Source organism: Peromyscus leucopus, chromosome X (genome assembly GCF_004664715.2).
Source record: "Peromyscus leucopus breed LL Stock chromosome X, UCI_PerLeu_2.1, whole genome shotgun sequence".
Lineage (NCBI taxonomy): Eukaryota > Metazoa > Chordata > Mammalia > Rodentia > Cricetidae > Peromyscus > Peromyscus leucopus.
In genome coordinates this window covers 94699906-94724769 of record NC_051083.1, presented here as the reverse complement: position 1 = coordinate 94724769, position 24864 = coordinate 94699906, and the positions used below count along the sequence as shown (strand labels likewise).

The 24864-nt window shown below is 38.9% G+C and overlaps 2 protein-coding genes across 6 annotated transcripts in view; one reads left to right on the top strand and one right to left on the bottom strand.

Moving 5' to 3' along the window:
* Col4a5 (collagen type IV alpha 5 chain) overlaps positions 1-1149 on the bottom strand; it is a 201646-nt gene extending 200497 nt beyond the window's left edge. For 4 of the 5 annotated variants that reach the window (XM_028876973.2, XM_037199406.1, XM_028876976.2 and 1 more), the window contains exon 1: positions 726-796. Coding sequence is in view for 1 of the 5 variants with exons in the window: in XM_028876974.2 (XP_028732807.1) it covers positions 726-806 (81 nt within the window). In the remaining 4 variants the exon portion in view is untranslated. Of the gene's footprint in view, positions 1-725 lie in introns of all 5 variants that reach the window. The other variant, XM_028876974.2, reaches the window with a different exon arrangement.
* Positions 1150-2486: 1337 nt separating this feature from the next.
* Col4a6 (collagen type IV alpha 6 chain) overlaps positions 2487-24864 on the top strand; it is a 293605-nt gene continuing 271227 nt past the window's right edge. The window contains exons 1-2 of the mRNA XM_028876978.2: positions 2487-2758; positions 2957-3008. Coding sequence (XP_028732811.1) covers positions 2748-2758; positions 2957-3008 — 63 coding nt within the window. The 5' untranslated portion in view covers positions 2487-2747. The remainder of the gene's footprint in view (positions 2759-2956; positions 3009-24864) is intronic.

The following is a 24864-nucleotide window of genomic DNA, read 5'->3' as shown; positions in this document are numbered from 1 at the left end:
ATTGAGAATTCTTTTCTTTTAAATAGGTGAAAGGCAAATTCTCAATTTGTTCAGGTCGTTTTGTGAGTTTTTTAAAAAAGTGAACAAACAGAAATCCCTAACTTTTTAAAAAAAAAAAAAAAAAAACGATGCAAAACTCCTGAAGCATAAGAGTATGCTTCTCTACTTCACTCTGATTGGTATGCTGCTTTAATAATTGTATAGGAATGATGTCAACAGGTCAGAAAGCAGGTCAGAACTTTACTGACCTGGGGTGGGGGTAGGTTCATGTTGCTTAAGAAAAGAACTCTATCAAGGCTGTTAACACTTTGGCGGTAGTTAAATTTCAGAGGAACCAAATATTAAACTATATGCCAAGTTTAAAGGGTGCGTGGGCTGGATACAAGAAATGAAAAAAGCTAGCTGGCAGACAGCAGCCCAAGGTGGGGAGTAGAGAGGAGGAAAGTTTTAAATACCCACCAGAGCCCAGTGACCCATTAATATGCACCCCACACCCCTGCCCAGCCCTGGCTCCACTCTTGCCCCAGAAGAGGTAAGCTGCAGGGAAGCAAACGGCCCTGTTTTTAAACACTTGAAATTCTCCCTCCGACCAGCGTTGTGAATTGTGTTTCTTTCTAGTAAAAGTTAATTTTGACTTCCCTAGCCAAGGTCAAGGAGTAAGGAAGGTAAAGGACCCAGTGGTTTCCGTGGGAGCGAGCAGCTTTGGGGCAGGAGGGAGGACTTACCGCCGCCTCTGCGGGCTGCCCCAACAGACACAGGGCCAGTAAGAACCAGCTGGAGGCCAGGCACACTTCACGCACTTGCATTCTTCTCTGGCTCCCGCAGCTCCTTCAGCACCCGCACAGAATCCCAGGTCCTTTCGGACCGATTGACATAATCTTGAGGGGTTATTGGCAAGAGAGTTAGAGCTAGAAAGGGACAGTGAGTGTCCCAATTATGCTGGTGCACTGGAGTGAAGAAAAAGCTTTTATAAGAATGAAGCGATTAAAAAAAAAGAAGAAAGAAAAAAAAGAACAAGAACAAGAAAGAAGAAGCTGTTCTTCCCTCCCCCCTCCCCTTCCCAAAGCCGGTCTCTCGGGAGCACTTTGCCTTCTGTTGGGACTTGCAAACTTTCCTCACTCACGTCCTACAAATCTACTTTCCTCGCTCTCTTCCCTGCACCGCCCCCTCCCAGCCAGCGCTGGGGAATTTGAGTATCACTCCGCCACTGCTTCACACTGCACCGGCAACCTGCGAGGGAGTGACGCTCAGTTATTTGAGGGAGGGAAACTTCAAGACCAGTTGACTGAACGCCACAAGTCTAACAACCAAGATTTCATATTTGTTGATTTGTAACTTCTCTTAATGGCACTCTTTCCTGATCAGTCCAGCTTTCCCTCTGATTTGAGCTTCAAAGCCATTTCCAAACAGACCTGAGCTGGGACTATTTTTTTAGCGGATGGACTTCAGAGATATGGTGCTTTTTATTGTTAATCATTAGAAACAAATTTTTGCCTCTGCTCCCTGGGCTGCTGGCCTTTGCATTCCAAGTGCTCGTGGCACAGAGTTTCTGTGTACAAGCAGAAGATGAGAAAATATTAGATATCTACAAATGAAGTAAGAAAATGAACATACATATTTGTGAATCCCTAATGCATGTTGTGGCATATGTAGGATGCATTAAGTAGGTTAATAATTTTATATAGTTTAATATTATCATAACTTAGTTATGTGCTTTTATTTACATACATCGAGTGCCATAATTAACATCTATTACCTATATCGATCTAATATAGAAGGTAGTATGACTGTCATAATTGTGTTTCAGAAGGACTTATGGCAGGTAATTAAATAATATTAGTATAATTCTGTACAATAAACACAAACACCTCACTAGAAATGTCTATATGGAGCTAACGGTAGTAGAATTGGTGTCTCCCAGATGAAGTAGGCATGAATATTGCTTTGATAGTCTTATAGACCTTTTTTAAGTACCAAAAGACCAAGAAGATACTTTGTGTGGACTTCCTTGGAGCGTATTTCAGGAATTTGCTGAAGAATTCTTCAGAACATTTCTATTCTCAGCCCCTGGGTTAAACTACATTCTCTCTATATTTTGAATCAGTTTTATGAAGATCTCAGGTTCTAGTTAATTTAGAGATTGTAGACTTACAACTACAGAGATTCCCACCCCCACCCACCTCACCTTCCTAAATGCTTAGTATACAATCAATTGGAATAAGAATAAGAGTTCATGCATTTGGGTCCCTGTGTAAAGGCACTTTCAGGTCTATCTGCCTATATAGTAGTAGCATACCTAATTCTATTCATGTGTTACTTTATGGAAATGTATGATGCCTAGTTGCATAGATCTTTGTGTATAAGTCTCTAGAGACCTGCACGTGAAGCTTTGGGACTGTTATGTATAGAGATGCTTGAAATTGAGAAAGACAAGCAGCTTCCCAAGGTAGGGGGGGATGATTGACAGCAGACAACCCCGCCCCGTTCCCCTCCATTCCTTCCTCCCCTGGCGCATGGAACTATCTCCTGAGTGCTACAAGTTGTAGCGGGCACCGCTGAGTGTGTTTTCCTTCGGGGCACTTTTTATCTAGCAGCTGACTTTAGTTTCTTCTAAACTAAGCCACTTCGCCCCTTTACACTGTCCTGAGTAAGGAACAAACTGCCAAGCATCAACGGAGCCCTGATGAGCCCGCGCCGCGGAGCAGCTTAGCAGTCTCCTGGGACCCAGCTCCGGAGGAGCCACAAGCATGCACCCTGGGTGAGCTGTTGCTGCTCAGAACTTCCTTCCCCTTTCCAACTTTGGGCTGCTTTGCTCAGCCAGGACTATACTTGCACCTCTGTCACTGAAAAAAAAAAGTGCGAGTAGGCATCAAAAGGGACATGGGAGGGGGGTGTTCCTCACTCAGGACCCTGTCGTCCAGAGAGCCCATGTTTCTCACCCTCCTTCTCCTTTCAGATTGTGGCTGTTCCTGGTTTCCTTATGCCTGACCAAAGAACTGGCAGAAGCGGTAAGGCTTCAAAAGACATCCCCCTCGTCTTTTTCTTTTCTTCTTGTGTTTCTGTTGGGGGTAACAGAGGGTTGCACCAAAACAGAGCCTTTCTAATAGGAGTTAGTAGGGTTCTTGAAGAGGGATAGCAAGCATAGTGTTAGTATAGTGCTCTTGGAACTCAGCAATCTTCCTGTCTTAAAACATCGCTGTAGGTTTGGAAAATAGAAAATAGAGGTAGTAGTGGAAGATGTACACATTTGTGAATCTCTTCAGGACAACTTCAGATGACTGGCCACCGATGGCTTCTTTTGCACCCATAGGCAGATCTGCAAAGCTGAAGAAACATAGCTTTTTCCCTAACCTGTAAGAACAGAGATTGACACATAAATTTAAGGGTGGAAAAGGGCATAAAGGACTGGGACTTGAAAGTGGCACCAATCAAATGGGAATTAAACTTTGTATTTTCTTGTAAGTCTTTTCATGCACCAAAAAGCTAAAATGCTTGGGACAGAAAAGCTTTCTAAAACGTAACTTTTAGTGGGCTGCTTAGGTATTATCCATGAACTTACCTAGGGACTGCAGGCAAAGGAATTTGTGTAGACATCTGGTCAAAAGGAGTTTAATGAAGCCCAGAAAGTAAAGAAGTACCCAACATCATTAATAGGATAATTCCACAAAGGTGGAATGACTAAATGATCAGATATGCCAGTTTTCCAGTTGAGCTAGTCACTTATGCTGTTCAAATAATAAGTTATTAACTAATTGAGTACTGTCTTATTGGTTGGTTTAAAAAAGAAAAACTATAACAGCTAAAGTCATTTACAACACAAACAATAAATAAACACGCTTGAAAATTTCATCTTGTAAATTGTAATTATTTTAACTGATTGGCCCTTTTTTTTAAAAAAAAAAGTTTCAAATACTTTTTTAGAGCTGTACTTATTTCAATTCAATAAGATCACCAACATACTTGTGAAAAAATAAGCACTTTGTCCTGACATGATGTCTTTAAGAAAATATCAGTGAGGTGAAATGATCTTTCCTATAAAGAAAGAATAATACCAGAAGATTGAATTCTAAAATTTAGTGACCCCTTAAGTCAGAATATCAGCTCTTAAGTATGTTTCTGATAGTCTTTGTAAGAAGAAATATTGATCTCAGGCTCTTGTACACCTTTTTACCTGGTTCTTCCAGTATATAAGCTTAGTTATGAGTTTCCTTAAGGGTCTATACTACATTTATTGAAAATGCCAGCTTTTGATTTCACTTTGTCCAGAAATCTTGCCACTGGTTAAAAAAATGTAGAATAACCCCCAGTAAAACTTCTATTTTCAGACTCTGATTTTTTTTTAAGTAAAAGCAATATATGATCATTGTAGATGGACAGACATTTCTGAGATATTGTCATTTCCTATGGTAGAGGATAATGTTTTCAGTCCTTCAAACCATTGAAGTGAGTCTCTCCATCTGGGTTGTACACTTTTGTCTCATTGTTTTACAATGTCTCCCGCTATGTCAGTTGCAATAGCCATGGTTAAGACTGGAATAAGTCTTGGGGTCTACGGACAATACTTACTATGTTACCTTAACTCCAGAACTGTTGCGTTCAGTCTTCTTTACTTGGGCGAAGCATCATTGGTGTTAGAAAGCTCTTTTTTTAATGACAAAGAAAGAGAGAGAGGAGAGTCACAAAATACTTTCTCAGGAGATGCTATTATTGAGGGGACGCTTTTTCTCTTAATGTCCTTGCATTTTGTGTTCTCTTCATTTTGACTCTACTCTCTGTATTTGTGCTGTTTTTTTGCTTTCCAGATAGTTGTAGGCATTTGGGTTGGCAATACCTTGTTTGAGTGATATTAATGTAAACAACGTATGAATACACTGACAGGAACTCTGTTGCACTTCATTGCGAGAAAGTCTCTTCATGCTGTACAAATTAAGTTGCCAATAATGGAATATTGATGAGCAATTAAAGATAATGTCATTTAGCTACATTTGAGCTTTTTCTTTTTAAGAATTTACAAAGCAATCCTACACAAAGGAATGGAAAGCTAAATGTTAAAAATCCATTAGATTTGATTTTCAGGTGAAGTATGTGCACAGTGTCTCTTAGTGAGACAGAACCTAGGATTCTAGAACACCAGAAATCCTTTAGGGTCTGGTGCAGATTATGTAATGTGCAAAAATTTAAATAAAAATAGCACCCTACTCTCTAGAAACTTTTTTTAAAGATTTATTTATTTATTAATTATGTATGTATACAGGAAAAGGCGCCAGATCTCATTACAGATGGTTGTGAGCCACCATGTGGGTGCTGGGAATTGAACTCAGGACCTCTGGAAGAGCAGTCGGTGCTCTTAACCTCTGAGCCATCTCTCCTAGAAACTTGTTTTTCATACAGGGCTGTTCATTATGTTCCTTAATGGAGACTGCTTAATAGTAAAGTATCTTCATAGGAAACATATAAAAAATACAAACCACATCCTAGACTATCATGTCTAGGATATAAAATATATCCTGAAAGTAGTGAGAGTCCTTATGTTTTTATTTCATTCTGCCTATATTCAAGTGTGCATTCATTAAAGTCTCCAATACACCCAAGCATACATAAAGTCAAAAGACTAATAGGACACTTATTTGGGTAGGGAAGAGAATAAAGGATAAAAACATGTTTGTCATCCATATTCAAGTAAGATCTGATTGTAATACTAGCTTCTTTCTTTCAAAAGTGTAAGCATACCCAGGGTACTTCTTCACATTGTCACTGACCCAGTCATTACAGCAGCCATCAAAGTATGAATGTTGTTTTAATGGAGTTCAGGAGCCATTTGCAACTGATGGCGGCTGGAGGAAGTGTCAGTTTTCTTCTGAATGTGCCCCCAGGTAGGTTTTTCATGCTCCAGTAGCCCTGCAATCATGCACTGGCAGTGTTAAGTGGACTCAGTGGGTTAAAAAAGGGTCCATGAAGCTGGGAGGGTAAAGTGGTGATGGGATGCGAGAAGAGTGAGAGAGGAGGATTGGGGGAATGAATTAGATAAAAAATGCTGTGTACATGTGTGAAATTATCAAAAAGTAAGTTATGATGTATACTTTTGAAAGAAAGAAATCAGCAGAATTCCTTCCCAGTTTATTTTTAGTGGCTTTTTTTCCTTAAAAAAAAAAATCCACACAATATAGCCTTCCCCTTCCCCTTCCCCAACTCCCCACCACCTTAACCATCCAACTTCAAGCTCTTTCTCTCTATCTCTTTCTCTAAAATAAAACCAAAAAGACAGAGGGTACCTAAATAAACAAAAAAGTACACACAAAAAAATATGAAGTCCATTTTATATCAACCACACTCCAGAGCAGGCCTCTATCTCCAGTTTCTTTTCTATAACAAATATTGAACTCTCCTACATTTGAAAAGCAAACCAAAAGCCAAAACCCAAAGCAAACCCAGAAACGTAAAACTGTATAATTTATTTTCCTTCAGTAAATCTAACCTTTTCAATGCAATTAAAGCTAATTTCTCTCTTATTTTTTTCTTCTTTAACACTGTATTATATTACAGCCCAGACTGAGTCTACTCCACTATAGTTGCTGTGTTTCAGCTACCAATGTCTGCTTAACTACCAATTCCAAGGATTTCTTGCCAGTACCCATTCTGTCTTTCCTACTTTCAATTTCCCACTTTCTAATCCTTCTGAAATCCTCCTTCTGATCTTCAGAATTCTGTGGCCCATTAACTAATGCTTCTTTGATAGTTTACAAATGTTATTCGTTCAATAGATACTTATGGAGAGACCTTTATACTGGAAGGAATGTGTTACACTCTAATATCCCAGTGGTGAACAAATCAGGCATGATCTTTTGGAGAGAACTTACAATCTTAAGAGTTTCATGTCCTAAACTTGTTACTTTTCTCAGCATTTAATACTTGGCCACATTTTTGTCTCAGCAGCGTGAACTATGTCTCTGTATATTGATGACAATCAAATTTATATCTCAGTGACACTGTGCCTTTTGAGCTCCAACCCTATATTGTCTACTAAGCCCTGTCTCTCAGAGCGTTGGTATATATATATATATATATATATATATATATATATATATATATATATATACACACACACACACACAAAAGCACTTCAAACAGGGCCTGGAGTTTAGTATAATCACTCAACTAAAGCCAGCTATTGTTCTATTTTGCACCAAACACAGTATATCTAAAGATAGAACTATTTTCCAGTCACTCTCATTGACATTTCAACTGACTACTACCTTTTTTACTTTTACTTTCTTCACCATCCAGGCAGTTTTAGGAACAAACTATAGAATCAATCACCAATCTCATTGTACATATCATCAATGACTTTTACTAATTTTATCACAAATCTCTAGACTGGTTTCCCATTCATACATCTATAGCTTCTGAACTGGCTTTTCTATGTGATTAGTGCATGACCTTCCAGTGAATATACAAGTCTACTCCCAATGGCTTTCAGAAATTGTGTATCTTAAGAGTTTCTAATGACAAATCCACTACTGATTGCTTTAAGGACAAAAAAACAACAACAAAACCCCTCTGGGGTCAGTGAGATAGCTAAGTGAGTAAGTTCTTAGCACTTCAACATGCAAGGTGGAGAGAACCAACTCCACAAAATTGTCCTCTGGATCCACATGTGTGTATCTTTCCCCCTCACACATCTCACACAACACCCGCCTTATAATACACACACAACAACAATAATAATACTTTTAAAAACTCTCTTCAATGCTATAATATCTAAGAGATGATAGAATCATCATTTTGCCTCTATCCACTGTTCCTAGTTGTGTAACTTAATTTACCTTCCTTAGATTTATTTTCTCATCACCAGAAAAGGAAATGATGTCTTCCTCCTAATGAGATAGTGTGAACATACTGTGTGCAAAGTAGGTCTTAAACATCCATCCCACCTCTGACAATTATCCTCTATTTATTGTAATTTTAATGGGAAATTAAAAATAATCCCCCAATTTTGACAAACGGTCCGTAAGAAGATGAGCAAAAGAGAGAGATCCGAGCGGATTCATTTCTAGATTCTGCTACCTGCAATGGTCATGTTTTATGTTGCCCTCCTCATTGTTTTCTCCATGTCTACGGCAGTAACAAATATCTTGCAGTGTTTCAAGTTTACAAAGCGTTCTCTCATTTCATAAATAGCTCTAGGCTGTCCTGTGAAATAATATAGGACAAGTATTCTCTTGCCAGGGGTATTTAAGATTTATCTAAGCTCACAGATCTAAGAAAAGGGTAGAATTAGGTAAAAGCACACCAGTGTGCTGTCTCCAATTGAGGCTTTTTATCATCTCTTATCTGGAGTCTCTACAAACACACTGAACTGTTCTGGCTTCAGTCCTCTCCTGCTGCTCCACCCCCTTTGCTGATAGCCTTCCTCTCCAGAAGCTGCAGTGCTTATTCTAAAACAAACAGGATCATGGCACCCCTTAGTACCATCCAACCCCCCGCTGCTGTTGTCCTGTGGCACTCAAGTTTGGCTTACAGTTGTCCTGCTGATGTTGGCTCAATCTACGGAAGATCTTTCTGCCTGTCTTCCCACTGCTTTTTCTTATTCTTCTGTCTCTATGCATGGCTGTGTTCTCAGTCCCTTAAAACCCAGTTTAGGGATTAATTTTTCTTTAAGTTTGCCTTCTTTGTCTCCTTACGGCTACTGCTGTTTGTTCTTTTGCTCTTCCTTCAGTGAAAATTTATCTAGAGCCTACTGTGTGCCAGACATTCTGGTTGACAATGGGAAGGGAAATGTCAACTCTTAACCCAATGTGACTTAGTACATTTTGAGAAATGAAGTTAGAGGAATCTTTAAAAAGCGTTAGTTTAATACCTGTACTCTGGCTTGTTTTTCTATGTGAGTTTGTGAGTTGTAATTGGCATTGAAGTTATTGCTGGATATTCCCTGTGGAGCCAATCCAATAGGGAGCCCTTTATTCACAAAGGACTCACTCCTGCAACACATATCTCCCGCCTCCAGATTTACAAAGTTTAGGCAATCTGAAGCCATACAGGCAGAAGCAAAGATATTCTAAAGAGGGACATTTGTTTGCCACCCCCTGCTTTGACTACCAGTCTACTAAAACAATGAACTCCGAGAAAAAATGGAATTGCCCCAATAATCTCACACTGGGAAAAGAAAAAGACTGAATGAAGCCTGGTGCCAGCCAGAAGGGGAAGTTGTCTCCCAGGAAGAGATTTCACACGGTTCTGACAACTTATCAGATCACCTTTCAGGACAGGCTGGAGCCTACAGGATGTAGGGTCAGTGCTGAGTAGGATTACAACTGGACCAGGAGTGCTGAATTAAGCATACCTCTTGCTCTGTGTGTAAAGCTAGAAGTCATGTCAGGACCTTGGTGTCGGATACAAAGGAAATTCCATTAAATGCAAGTTGTAAAGGTCTGAGAAAATGATTTAAGTTATGTGAAAAATGAGAAATGTTTCAGATTTCTTTCCTTCTTGCTTTGCTACCATTATATTAAGACTTCAGAAGTCCAAAGTTTTAGCATATTAATCCATGGAGTTTCCTTTGGATCTGGCACTTGGAAGATGGACTTCACAAGCACTGGACTTTGTTACTCTTCCCTAAGTGGCCACATTTAACAAACCTCCTTTACCTGTTTTTACTATTACTTTAATAGTGTATTGGTGGTGGCTGGTTTTACCTACCTTGGTGAGACTGACAAAGACCAGTCTTGAACCTATAGACTCCCAGTAACAAAGCCTTGATGTGTGTTCCTCTTCTCAAGTTCCTTATGGAAGTTCCACATGCAACTTTGCCGTTCCTTTTCTGGATTTTAATTCTTTGTAGAATGACTCAAAGAGCTTTGTGTTTAGAGACAAATACACCTACATTCAAATACAATTCCATTATAATCTATGATCTTAGGAAAATGATTAAATATATTCCTTTTTTAAATGACTATTTCTGTTTTTCTTTTCCACTCACTGTAATTTTCACTCTCTTAGAGATTCTTGGGGAAGCCATTTTGGGAACAGTTTAGAGAAAATTGCTTGATTATTGTTAAGCATGTTTTTCAAGCTTCCTATGAGAGAAATAAGAGTTAGGATGGTTATTTATTTTGTTACAAATTATCCAAAACTACTTCATCTCTCAGGCCCTACTTTTGTGACTTCTTATGGAGATCCTAGTCTCCACCAAAGATTCTTTCTAAAGGCACCTCTCCAGTCATCTTTGAAGTCCTAATCCTTTTGTTTAACATCAATGGGACTAGTTTGCTATTATCTTTCAATCTGATTTGCTTATGTTAAGGGGGAGCCTGTGCTACTCCAAATTTCTTTGACCATGAAACATATACATTTACTTCACAGATGCTAGGCTTCCCTGGAATATATTGGCTTGGGTCTTCTGTAGGCCAAATTGGTCTTCAAAAGACAGATTTTTCTCTTGAGGGAATAATCATTAAGTGATGCATTTTTAGACCTGCTAAGCATTTAAGTGACCATTTTTCTTTACTTAAGGGAAGAAGTTGACAGAAACAATACAAAATGCCTGTGATTTCCTTACTTCTGCTTGTGAGTAGAGCAGTTCCCTTAAAATCAGGGATAAAACTGCATAAATAAATATCTTCTAGTGCCTAGCTTGAAATAAACAGAGTATTTTGTGGATAATATCTATATTACTAAAGTTAAAGAAAGAATTTATTAGAATATTTTTCAAATTCTACATCTTTATATATACTTCCTTACAGCCAAAATGTCATACAATCTCCCAAAATACAAACATGAGGAAAATAAGTATTTTGTTTATAAGTCACTAAGAAGAAACTGAAAAGAATGCAGAAAAAAAAAATCTTAACTTGAACCTTAGATGTTTTAGTCCCCAGCGTCTCTGTTTTATTTTGGTTGCATAATGTTGAGAACATTCTGATGCACTCTAATAGTGCATCTCATCAGGTAACGGCTGTTTGGATTAATACCTTGTATTGCAGTCTCAAGATATTCCTCAGTTAAACAGAAACTTCTATTTCCCAGTCAGTAGCCACACAGTTCTCTCTGTCTCTATCTCAATAATACACAAACGCATACACACACAAACACAAATTAACTTTGCAGTATATACTAACATGATCAGTGATGTTTTCCAATGTTTAAATATATGGAATCTAACATATTTGCATAGTGCATACTTGGTTTCACTACTTTCTTTAAGTTTAAAATATATTTGCAGTGAAATTAAAGTCTGATGTAGGATTGTTGAAACACCTCCTCGACCCCCATTAAAATTCCCAGGACACAATGAAGTGCTAAAGAAGGTTGAAAGAGAAGAGGTTAATGTGCATCATAGCCATCAACCATATAATGTCTTTGAGGAAACTAAAAAGGCATCCTTGCCTGGACATGGTGGCACATGCCTTTACTCCCAGCATCCAGGAGACATGGGTGAGCGGATCTCTGTGAGTTAAAGGCCAGACTGGTCTCCATAGTTAGTTCAGGCCAGCCAGGGCTAAATTGTGAGACCATCTCCAATTTTTTTTAAAAAAGTTAAAGTCACCCTTTCCTCTAAGCAAATATAGCTCTGCTCTAGGCCACACTCCTATTTGAGCATAAAGCAGGCTAGACTTCAGCCCCCAGTTGACCTTAGTCACATTTCCTTTTGCAGTGAACACTCTGAACCACCTCCCAGTATAGCTGTAGCAGATACAAATATGGTTAAGTGGAGGACCTTAGGAGTTGTCTGGCCAAAGCACAGGATGATTTTTCTGCAGAGCAGAGGGAAATAACTATGCAGAGTTGAAACAGGGTCAAATTATGGGAGGCCTTAACATCAAAGCAGAGAAGAATTTGGCCTGTATTGTGTGGATATGTTGCTGTTGTTACAACTTCTTGAACAGGGGAAGGAATAAAAGAGATGATTTGGGAGAATGAACAGGTTAGAGGCAAAGATTAGTTGGATGTATGCATAGATGTATGAATGGATGGCTAGATGAGTAGATAGAGTCATAGTAAGTATATAGGATACATGGTGTTGACTGTTCTAACAACTACGACGGTTTAAGAAAACTGGGAAAAACTCCATGATGATATTACTATTTTCCCTAAATAGCAGTTACTGCAGTGCTTTGTAGGTATAGACCGACACTAGGGATGTGTGCATTTGATGCTCATGTAATTCATAACAGGAGTGTCTATTGGACAGATATTGCTACAGACCAGGGCTAGAATTAAATCATTAATCAAAGTTCATCTGCAATATCCTGGTTCTTTCCCCCTGCGGAAACCATTTAACATATTTGTGTTTCATTGTTCTTTTTGTGAACAATAGCACCCACTTCATAGAATTTAAGGAGAAAACACACATAAAATTCTTCATATCTTTTCTGGTACCCAGTAAATGTTAATAAATATTTAGAGTGTGATTGTTGATGTTGTGGTTATTGTTAGAGACTTGACACCAACCATGTGATTCCCTTCCATTGAAGGCACATTCTTTCATTTCACTAGTCAATGATGAAGAGTGAGTTCCAAGTCTCTCACGTCATATCTCATTTACTCTTGTTAAATGTTATTTACCATGTTATTACTGTTCATATACATTTCCTTTCTGTAAAGGAAACAACAAATAGAATTTGAAATTAATAATTAAATATCAAATTTAGTGGGCTTTTCAGTTTTCATTACTTGTTAAATCTCCAATTTAAGACAAAAGACTTGGGAGGAGTTGGGGAGGGGAAAGAATGTGATCAAAATACATTGTATAAAAATTAATTTAAAGAAACCTGGGACTTATGCAGGGACACTTGGCTCAATCTGGGAGGAGGGGACTGGACCTGCCTGGACTGAGTCTATGAGGTCGATCCCAGTCCTCAGGGGAGACCTTGATCTGGAGGAGGTGGGAACGGGGGGTGGGTTGGGGGGAAGGGGAGGGGGCAGGAAGGGAGAGAACAAGGGAATCTGTGGCTATTATGTAGAACTGAATAGTATTGTAAAATAAAAAAAAAGATTAACAAATTCTGGAGGTTTTCCCACATGAAGCTGACAATACTCAATAATAAAGCACTAGCAGCTAAAAATTAAAAATAAATTAATTAATTTATTTAAAGAAAAAAAGGATTGCGTTTGTGTGTGTGTGTGTGTGTGTGTGTGTGTGTGTGTGTGTGTGTGTGTGTGTGTGTGTGTGCAAGTGTGTGCAAGTGTGTGTGGAAGATGGACCCCAGGACCTCACTCTTTGCTAAGTAAATGCTGTATATTGAACTGCCTTCTACCCCTCATTTTTCTGAGTTTTAGTCTTAGTGGAATGATGAGAACAAAGCGGCAGTATATTGTGTGTCAAAAGCTTGCAGCTGCAACCCTTTAATTTCCAGATTCTTCTGTTCTCCCTCCTGTCAGATCTGCCCCTTACTGCTTTATACCCTAAGATTATGCTCAAAATTGAAGGTACAATAGCCCTGCTAGAAGTGAGCTATAGTTTACCTTGTTTTAAAATCCAGCAATTGCTTTTAACCCTCAACTTGATTTCACCAGTCACTACAGCCCTCAATGTCTACTATAGGTAAAAGTCCTAGGAGAGATAGATGATTTTTCTCTCTACTGACTCCTCATTTTCAGTCAGTATATAGAGCAGAGTGAAAGTCAATTTTTAAATATAAAACATAGTAGCTCAGAGTCAAATTGAGTGCAAATCCTTTCTGCATTATAGAAGATTCATATTCATATATTTATTGTTACGTTTTAGTTATGCTTTCGCTGTAATCTGAGAGAATATGTGTTCATTTGAAACATTTTATTCTGCACTATACTTGATACATCTCTGTAAGTTTTAAATTGTTTTAAAAGTTTTTGAAGATAATCTAATATACACAACACCAAAATGGTGAAATGACAATTTAAATGGATTTTTTTCTTTCGCCATTATAAAGTAAGTTGACAGCATGATGCCACATCATCCCCAAACAATATGTATTTCCTATTAACAAAGGTATTCTGCTGCATAGCTATTTTTCCATTTAACCAATTATTCCCAAATACTTTAGCCCACCAAAATTGTGGTGGTCACCTTTAATTCCAGCATTTGAGGGGCAAAGATAAAGGGATTCCCTGGGGAAAGCTGGCTAGCTAAAGTAGCTGGAGTAGGTGAGTTCTGGAGTCAATGAGAAACTGTCTAAATGAATAAAGTGGAAATTGAAAAACGAAAAACACATCCAGTGTTAACTTCAGGCCTCCGCATGCACATGCACTTACATGCATGTGCTCATGCACAGGTGAGCATGCATTATGTGCACACACATGAAATGACATAAACAGACACAGAAAAATGACTGTAATATATGTTTTCTTTAACCATTCATCTGCTGATGGGCACCCAGAGTGCTCACTATCTTGACTATTGTGAGCAGTGCTGCAATAAATATGCTTGTACCTGCTGAACCTACACTTGTTCCTTTGCCTTCAACATCAGTCCCTTTCCATGGTTTTTATACCTTCTTGGTATTCCTCAGCCTCCTTATGTGGAAAAATAGAAAAGCTAGCTCATATAGTTGAGAGGATTAGCTAGAGTGTTCCTAACGTTCCTGCTCACTGCATGTGCTCAGTAAACTGGAGCTGCCATGGGCAGTGAATTGTCGTCTAATCACTTCTCTCACGTGCTTCTAGTAGACAAAGAGCTTGCCAAGAAGACAACCAACAATTACTGCCTCAAACTTTCTGAGGTGCTCTTCATTGGCCTAGTAATAGCCCTGTAGCCATTAACAGACCTGGTTAGGGCAGGATTTTGTGGTCCTCTGAGTTTTAGGGAGAAATTAACTGAGGTAAAGATTAGTTAGCTTTAAATTGTGAAGGTGTGTGTGTGTGTGTGTGTGTGTGTGTGTGTGTGTGTGTGTGTGTGTGTGTAATTTCATCCCCCAGTTTATAACACTATTCTTAGCCTGGTTACCCTAAGGGCCTCGGGGGATGAAAAAAAGACATTATCTCCTTCCTTGTTTGTACAGCTTTTCTCACGTTCTCCTGCAAAAGAGACTGACAAGTGAGGGTGCCAGCTCTATTAGAAAGAATACCTGCTTGCTTCATACTGGCCTGGGGCCACTTATTCTGGATGAGCCACTGAAGAGCCACATGACTTTCAGTCACTATTTACTTGGACGAGAATGAGAGGAAGGATTTATATCAAGTTACCAGTCCCCTGAGCCTGTCCTGTCCTGCCTGAGCTGTCCTCTTTATTTTTCATGTCCACTATTAGCTGCCAGTAGCAGTGACATACTTCTGCTTATGTTCATAACAGAATCTTAGAACACTTGAAAGCACAAGCCTTTGAGAAGTACCGAGGCACTAATGGAAGCTCAGGAGCCTAGAGAAAAGCAGCCAAGCTACATTTGTCCACTACTGGGTAGGATACTTGCCCTCATAATTGCCATCCCATCACCCAGGATGGGATACATCACACTGTACAGCAAACCACCCTCCGTAGTTCAGTTGTGTGGAATAACCCAAGATCATTCCTTGTTTATATATACAGCATGGCCATCATGGTCACTGTGGAGCCAGTACCTGTTCCTCAGTTGAGGACCTAATTGGAGCAGCCATAATCTGACATACTTATGGTGGCAAGACAAAGAGAACTCTGGAAGTTCTTTACTGTGTTACTAATTAAATATTATTTATAGGTGGAATGTGTCACTTTTTCTTGTGTGCATTGAAATAAAGTCCTAGCATGTGTCTTGAAGATGGAAAGCTGGAAATATTTAGGGAACAACACTAATGACCTTCTCACATTGTTATTTAATTTACCCTGTAGAAAGATTGCTGATCTGTCTGGAAACATTTTTCTGGGTCCTTGCTTCTGCAGAAGTCCAACAATTTTTATCCATTTGATAACCTTTGTGTATGTATACTGCAAATTTTGCTGTTTAGTGCCAGGTATTTTGGGTCTTTTTTTTTCTTCTTGAATTCCTCCTACCATTTGGTGTTGTGGCTGCTGTGCCTCCTAATGATAAACAGATACATTAGCTTAGAAAATTCAGTGTCAAGGAAGTAGTCTCCCTTTGCCTCTCACTTACCTCCTACTGTTTACTGCTGTGGTAAAGGAATAACTATTCTTCTGTGATCCTTTGACCATAAAGATGGGATTAAATGATTTGCCCAAAGGTATGTAACTAATTGGTCCTGCATTAGAGGAACCTGAACTGGAACTCAAGATTTCTGACTCACAGTCTGTTTTCCTTTTATTGTGCCAGGTCCTACTATAAAGAAAGTTGTCTAACTGATTGCTGTGATTTACTCCCAAAGACAAGTGGCAACAACAGAATCTGGCCCTTTAATCTTGAACAGAAGAAAATTTACATCTGAATGTCTTCTTTTAAGTACTTAGATGAACTCCATGTCATAAAATCAGATTCCTGGAATTCCTATGTCAACAAACCTGTGCTCTTTCGTGAAGTAAACAAATAACTGGCCCTATGTGGATTAGCCACAGGAGCCAGACTTTTTTTTCCGTTTTTTTGAGACAGGGTTTCTCTGTGTAGTTTTGGTACCTATCCTCGATCTTGCTCTGTAGACCAGGCTGGCCTTGAACTCATAGAGATCCGCCTGACTCTGCCTCCCGAGTGCTGGGATTAAAGGCGTGTGTCACCGTCTCTTCCAGACTTTTTTTTTTTTTTTTTTTTTTTTGGTTTTTCGAGACAGGGTTTCTCTGTGTAGCTTTGCGCCTTTCCTGGAACTCACTTGGTAGCCCAGGCTGGCCTCGAACTCACAGAGATCCACCTGTCTCTGCCTCCCGAGTGCTGGGATTAAAGGCGTGCGCCACCACCGCCAGGCAAGGAATTTGATTTTTATATGATTCAATGATATAATTTGTAGACTAGGGACATTGTCAAAGAATGTCGCAAGGAAACTGTTCAAATATTGCTCTAATATTTTTCCAAAACTTACCCTGTGGTACCAGGTGATCTTGTTACTCTCCACACTGATCCTGGGGTTATTACATGCAGCATCACCAGGCATCAGTGCAATGTCAGTTCTGTTTATGGCATGTGTGTGGGAATGGAAATTTCGTCCATATTTTCTCACAGAGTCCTTTATTTTATTCACTTAGTAATAAGGTCACTTTTTTTCTTATGGGAAATTTCATACACAAAGCAGAGAGTACAATGCCATATGATTCCATGTTCCTATCACCCATCTTGAAAAATTTTCGACTCTCTGCCTATCTGCCATGACCTTTGTGAACATTATCATAATCATTTGCATTTCGTGGCCATGGCTTGTCTTTCAGTGCCCTTTTACTTTCTGCAGTAACTACAGATTTAAATTGAGGCTTCTACATAATAAAGGAAAATTTATCCAAACCATTTAAAAATGGTCTCCAAAATATGCACACCATTAGAACAGCTGGATTACAGATGCTATAAGTAATTTCCTACAATAAATTTAGACGTGAGTGAGCTAGCGTTGTTCTATTAGATCTACTTATCGTATCACATCACTTATGAGCAGAAAATTATTCTTGCTTCTTATTACTAGAATCTCACATGTAGGTGTCAGCAGTGTGTTCGCAGGGATCCACAAGTTCTTAACTTTAATAAACATTCTTATAATATCAAACTAATATTTCACACCCAACACAAACATAGGCAGAGAGAAAGAGGGGAGAAGAAGGAGGGGTCATTCTTAAATTGATGAGTTAAAAGAATAAACTAAATTTTAAGTAAGTATTACCATTGGTTACTATTTGTCTATTCATTAATCTTCCTAAGAGCTCTTCACTACGGAAGGGTTCCACATATTTTCTCTACCATTTATCACTGTCTAAAATTAGATTCCTCCCTTTGACCCCCAATACTTTTAAACATTATCCTGAATAACTTACAACAAAAATACAAGTAATATCTACACTATTACTAATATATTTCTTTGTTTCTGGTTTTTGCTAAGAATTTGGACAGCATAGTTTTGAGAGAGTTAATGAATAACTGTAAAGACTGAATCATTATTGGGGAAATTTATGAAGGAAGGTTATAAACAGTATCTATTATCTATTTCATAAATAATAATGAATATTTTTGAAATAATACATGTATCTGACTCTATACTGTAAATATTGTCATTATTCCATTTTACAAATGAAAAAACTTGGCACTCAGAAAAGTTAAATAGCTTTCTGAGAATCATAAGGCTACCAAGTGAAGGCACTGGAATTTATGCCAATATCTAACTAGGCCTTAATCAGTGATTAATTGTAACATGAATCTTTTTTTTTTTTTTTTTGATTTTTTGAGACAGGGTTTCTCTGTGTAGCTTTGTGCCTTTCCTGGATCTCGCTCTGTAGACCAGGCTGGCCTCGAACTCACAAAGATCCACCTGCCTCTCCCTCCCGAGTGCTGGGATTAAAGGCGTGCATCACCACCGCCCGGCCGTAACATGAATCTTAAGAGGTCTTATAATAATAATAATAATAATAATAATAATAATAATAATAATAATAATAAAAACTGGAGCCAGACATTGGGGTGAAAGCTGAAAGATCAAAGAAGCAGAGCAAGCCAGCCACAAGTTTTTACCTCTATGAAATCCTCAGTCTCGAGTGTGAGTTCCTGTTTCCTCACACCTTATATACTTTTTTCTACCCTGCCATCTTACTTCCTGGGATTAAGGGCATGTGTGCTTCCCAAGCAAAAGTGATCTCAAGTGTTGTGATTAAAGGTGTGTGCCAACATGCCTGGCTCTATTCCCAGTGTGGTCTTGAACTCACAGAGATCCAGACAGATCTCTGTCTCCCCAGTGATAGGATTAAGGGTATGTGCTATCACTGTCTGGCTTCTATGTCTAATCTAGTGGCTGGCTCTGTCCTCTGATTCTCAGATAAGTTTTATTGGGGTGCACAATATATCATCACAATTACTCATGGCCATTCATTGTTTTATCACTGAATGTAAGGAAGGACAAACAGGAAGAATGGAAAAGGATGCAAAATTCTATGCGTGCCAAATATATACTTAGGTGTCTTCAAAGACTGCAAATCTGTGAGTTTAAGTTCAACAGCAGATATTCTGGTGCAATTTCCCCTATGTAACCATCTCTCTTACATTCAAAATTATTGTCTACTTCACTTTTGAAGTACTTACTTAGTTACCTTCCTTGTTCCTCAATGTTCTTTCTCAGGTAGAGGGTGAATTATAGTCAGATCTCCTTTAGGTGCCTTATCTCCAATATGCAGCTCAATATGCATTACTTAGACATTCTCTAATAGCCAGGCCAGGTAGCATTCTTAGTCAAAGTAATTAGGAGGCAGAGGCAGGTGGATCACTGTGAGTTCCAAGCCACACAGGGCTATACAGTCAAGCCTTGTCTAAAAAAAAAAAAAAGAAAAAGAAAAAAAAATGAAGGAAGAAGGAAAAAAGAAAGAAGTAATTCTCTTTAGGTTAGGCTTCTAAAGTGATAAACCATAATATATAATGAGAAATATTTTACAACTAATGAATTGAGTATGATTCTCCCAGAAGGAATTCTAAGCAACCTATTTTCAAATATTGACATGATTAATAATAACAATACTATCACAAATCTGGTTAAAGAGCACTCTTTTATCTGATTTGAACTAGGTATGGGTTATGATACCCATTTTGTAGATGAAATGGACTGGAGCTTAATGATAAGTGGCCACCTAAATGATAGACAGAAACATCATTTACACAGCCACAAGTTGAATTGTGTTCCTACAGTTCTATATTGCCTATTATTTTATCCATTTTGTGACCCAATACATCCCAACTGACAAAAAGGTCTCCTATTTTATTAAAAGCTTCTTCTGGGCCAGCCACAATCAACCTTCTGATTTTGTCACATGATGTTGACATCTATGAAGTCCATGCTTGAGAACTGTGTAATCAAGTTCCCAAAGTAAAGTAGTAAAAGAATTGCATAATGCTTTATTAACATTTATTAATGATACATAATAATGGGTTTCATTGTGATATTTTCATGTGTAGATATAGTTTGATAAAAAAATCAATTATGTTTTAAGTAAGTTTATAATTTTGTTGTTAAGCTGCATTCATAGCAATCCTGAAACTGCAGGTTAAACATATTTGGGAAACATTAAGTCCAAATATAATTAATTGGTTTCAGTGACTGAGAGAAGAACCAGTTTGAGACCACTATAATTAGAAAAGTTTTCTTAGCAGGATTTAAATTTTAGTTATAGCATGAAAGAATGGTCTGGCAGCTTCACTCATTCATTTATAGATCTTATAGGTAGTAGAAATTATGTTTTCCTGATCCTAAATTAATGAGATCTTGTAGAGTTGGATATGTGCTGTTAGAGAGGGGCTTGTATGTGTGGGCTTGTGTGGTACTGTTTGTAGTCCTTTGAAAATTATGTTTACATGAAATCAATTAACTGGAAAGAAGAAAAGTCGCATTCATTGCTGAGGTCCTCCGAAATGGTGCTGCCTCCAGAAAGCAAGAAATGGCTATTCTGGGACACTTCCATTAATCCCCCTTTCCCCTGAAATTCCCTAAAATTTGTTGTCTAGACTAGGGTTAGAAACTGCTGAACAACGGTCCAATTCTGCCTCAAAGACATGTTTGTTTTTAACCACTGCTACTGTATGCTAGGGGTAGAATTTCATTGGCTTTCTTGGAAAGAATAGGGCTTAGAGCCCACAAGCTTGCCACAGTGCCCATCAAAGCCCTCCATGTGTGCTGCTGTGATGAAATACAACCCTGTTAGAAGATTGTGATTTCCAAAGTGTGATCTCTTGAGTAAGATGGTTCTCTTTTTCTTCCATGTTGGCAGAGAGTGAGCCTTAGCAATGGTCTTAGCATTAACAACATCTTATAATTGGAGAGAAAAATTAGAAGATAGCATCAAGATTTCTGGGACATTAGGTCACTATCCTATTGTATTTCTTTCTTCTTCAGAGCATTTTCTACTGAAACTGATCAGTCTTGCTGTTAACAGGCAGATTGAATATAATCGTTTCCTCCTCAACCTATTAGTCACCAACTACAGAGTATGATTGTGAAGGGTTTATCAGAGTCCCATAAACAACCCACTGAAATTTCTATGTCTAGGAATTTCCCTGTGCTCCATTCAGTGGCCATAGATTTAATCCTCAACCCATGCTCTTTGTCACAAATTGCACAAGGAGCGAATGGAATCTTCCAATTAACATCTCATGAGGATGTGATATTTCTGAAATCTCTGTACAGATAAGAACTACTAGCCTTTATCAGTTACTGAAGGAAGCAGATGCAGAGATTCACAGCTGGGCGCCAGGCCAAGCTTTAGGAGTCCAATTGATGAGAGAGGAGGGATTCTATAAGCAAGGGCCATCAAGATCATGATGGGAAAAAGTACAGAGACAACTAGCCAAACTAATGGAAACCCATGAACTGTAGACCAGTATCTGTGGAGCCCCCATGGGACTGGACTAGGCCCTCTGGATATTCAAAACAGTTGTTTAGCTTGACCTGTTTGTGGGGGTTGGGATCCACCCCGGTGTATGAGCCGGCTTTTTGGAGCCTAGTGCCTAAGGTATGACACCTTGCACAGCCTTGGTGCAGGGGATAGGGGCTTGGACCTGCCTCAACTGAATTACCAGGCTCTGCTGACTCCCCACGGGAGGCCTTGACTTGGAGAAGGTGGGAATGGGGGGTGAGTTGAGGGGGAAGGCTGGGAAAAGGCGCAAGAGGAGGGAGGACAGGGGAATCTGTGGCTGATATGTAAAATGAATAGAAAATTCTTAATAAGAAAAAAGAAAAAGAAAAAAACTACTAGCCATTACCTATATTGTCCCTGAAAACCAGTAGCAATCAATATTAACTCCTACCTGGCCTTTAGTCTTTGCCATCCTCAAGAATACCATGGATCAAGGATGGTAATCCAATTTTCACTTGACTAGAAGACAGCCAAGGCCAATGTTTCCTATTTCCAGCAAAACAGTGGAAACTCTAAATGTAGCTAGAAGCAGCAAGGTATTTCTAATGCCTAGCCTCTCATCTTTTCATCTAGGATTTTACAGGCTGTGCTAAATAACTTTCAGATAGATTGGAATGACCCTAACCACCCCCAATGCCATGATTAACTCTGTAAGCCAGAACCTCCATGGAATCAACTCAATCATTTTCTTTCTTTAAAAATGTATTTAAGTTAAAACACAAATTGTCACATTAGTAGATTCACATTTTTTTTTTTTTTTTTTAGTTTTTCAAGACAGGGTTTCTCTGTGTAGTTTTGGTGCCTGTTCTGGATCTCACTCTATAGACCAGACTGGCCTTGAACTCACAGAGATCTGCCTGGCTCTGCCTCCAGAGTGCTAGGATTAAAGGTGTGCGCCACTACTGCCCGTCACACATTTTTTAAATAAATTGATTTTTTTTAACTAGTTATCATGTAGCACAAGTTGGTCTTGAACTCACCATGTAGACAAGATTGACTTTGAACTCCTTCCAAATCTTCCTGCCAGCATAATGGGTTGTGGTGGTATTCTAATTATACTGAAATATGATTTTGATTGTATGTTAATAAATAAAGTTGCCCGGGGGTCAGAGCTATTAGAGCCATAGACAGAGTGTGGCGGTGGTGGTGCACGCCTTTAACCCCATAGGTCTCTGTGTGTTCAGGGATACAGCCAGCATTGGAGACATATGCCTTTAAGACCTGGGGGGCTGTACATACAGACAGTGATGAGGCAGTCACGTGTTTGGGTTTACAACCAATGAGAAGGCAGAATGACTATGAAACGACTTACACACAGGGAAATAGCTCTCTTTCGGGAAGCTAGGACCACCACAGGAGGAAGGGTGAGATTTTAGCTCTGAGCTCTGATCTCTTGGCTTTCTCTTTTACATTGGTTGTGTTTCTTATTTAATAAGATGGTCGGTTACATCTATAATGGGTATACAAGAACTTTCTGTGACACTGGAGCTTACTGTTCTGTGGCATAAATATCTCCATATAAACCTTTTTTTAACCCTTGCATTATTTTGGCTGGCATAGTAACCCCCCTGTATGCCAATAAGAGGGAATGCAGATAAATAGAAAGGACTTGCCCAACATGGACCTAGATTAAATCCTTAACTTCACAAAACAAGAATCTTAAATATTTAAGGGGTACATTCTCTTCAAAGTTCCACAATAAGGTATTATTGACCTTCTATTTTCTTCAACCAAGAATAAATGAATCAAATACTACAGACTGTGCAGCAGTGACTAATAAATCCTTTCAAAAGAAAGTTGCCTCCTCAGCCTTGATTCTCGGGCATGAATGCACCAAATTTATTGGTCAGGCCTCCAGGCTGTACAGACTTTTTTTTATATACAAGAAGTTTGTTAACTGCAATGGGAAACTCCAGGTAGTGCCTCCAGGTTCCAGGCAGTACTTTTGTTATGCAGTGGTTAGTTGATCAGAAGCTGTGTGCCCACTTGACTCTTCATTGTAAATTCGCTGTCAAAACCCACTTTCCTATGTCATCTCAGTCTCCTTTCCCATTCAGTGGAATTGGGGGAGTGAGGTGGTGCTGGAGTACCAGGTCACAGGAGAGCCAAAAGCAGTAGAATGAAAGCATGGCTCCTCAGATCTAAGTGGCATGCTCATGCATCCTTCCCTTCACTTCTCCTTCACACTCTTTCTGAGTTTATGGTTGTCCAAACATTGAATGCTTTCTAACACAATATGATTAGTCACAACAAGCAAGGGGCTAAACAATTTCCTAGGGAGGAAGGGCTACAGACCCTCCAGCCTGTATGCTGTACTCTATCTGTGAGGATGTAAATCATTGTCCTAGTACTATGCCAGATTCCGTCATATAATTATAAGCCTGTGTTACATGTAATACTTGTTTTAAGAAAGATAGTTATGGAGCTGGGCGTGGTGGCGCATGCCTTTAATCCCAGCACTCGGGAGGCAGAGCCAGGCGGATCTCTGTGAGTTCGAGGCCAGCCTGGGCTACCAAGTGAGCTCCAGGAAAGGCACAAAGCTACACAGAGAAACCCTGTCTCGAAAAAACCAAAAAAAAAAAAAAAAAAAAAAAAAAGATAGTTATGCCTTTACATCTACTGACACCATCTATCACTCACAGAACAACCTTTTTGGATGGGTCCCAGAGCACATTTCCTGAGTTTCTTTTAACACAAACACCAATGTTATTCTTGTGAGACTTTTCTTTTTTCCTTGATAAGGCTTATCTCTTCCCTGTCTTCATTAAGATCTTGGTTTGCTTTTGTGAAAATGCCTGGTTTTGCCCATAAAATCCAGTCCTGCACAAGAGGCACCCCTGTGATTTCCCTTACATAGTCTCCATAAATCTTTTCTCCCTTTGATCCCATCTCTAGCCTCAACATTGAGCAGGCCATTCCTCTGAATAGCACTAGAGGGGGGAAATGAAACTAAAGAGATGCACTTGAAATGCCTTCAGGTTCTGCAATAAAGCTTAATGTTCTAAGCATCAATTTTGGCACACACAGGCACCTGGATTTACAAGTCTCAGATAATTGCAATTCTAGGTAGTTGAAGCATATATCTCATTTTCTATTTTTCCTGCTATTATATTAGAACATTGTGAATCAATTAAATAAGTTAACAGATGACCTAATATCCTTATCTAAGCCTCTATTTTAGTGGGTTTGGATTAATGGAAAACTCAATACCAATTGGGAAAAACTTAACTCTACCACTCTAACCCTTAGGTCTTTAACTTCATCGCTTCCCAAGTTGCTTCATTTATACCTGCCCTGCTCATCTGCTAGGGTTCTAGCCAAGTTTCCACATAACAGTGGCTGAGTACACAAGGCCCTATACATTTTCATAGTCTTTATTTAAGACTTTTCCATTCTATGTCACAGGGAGAACAAATTCACCTAGCTCTTTTATCACCTGGCAT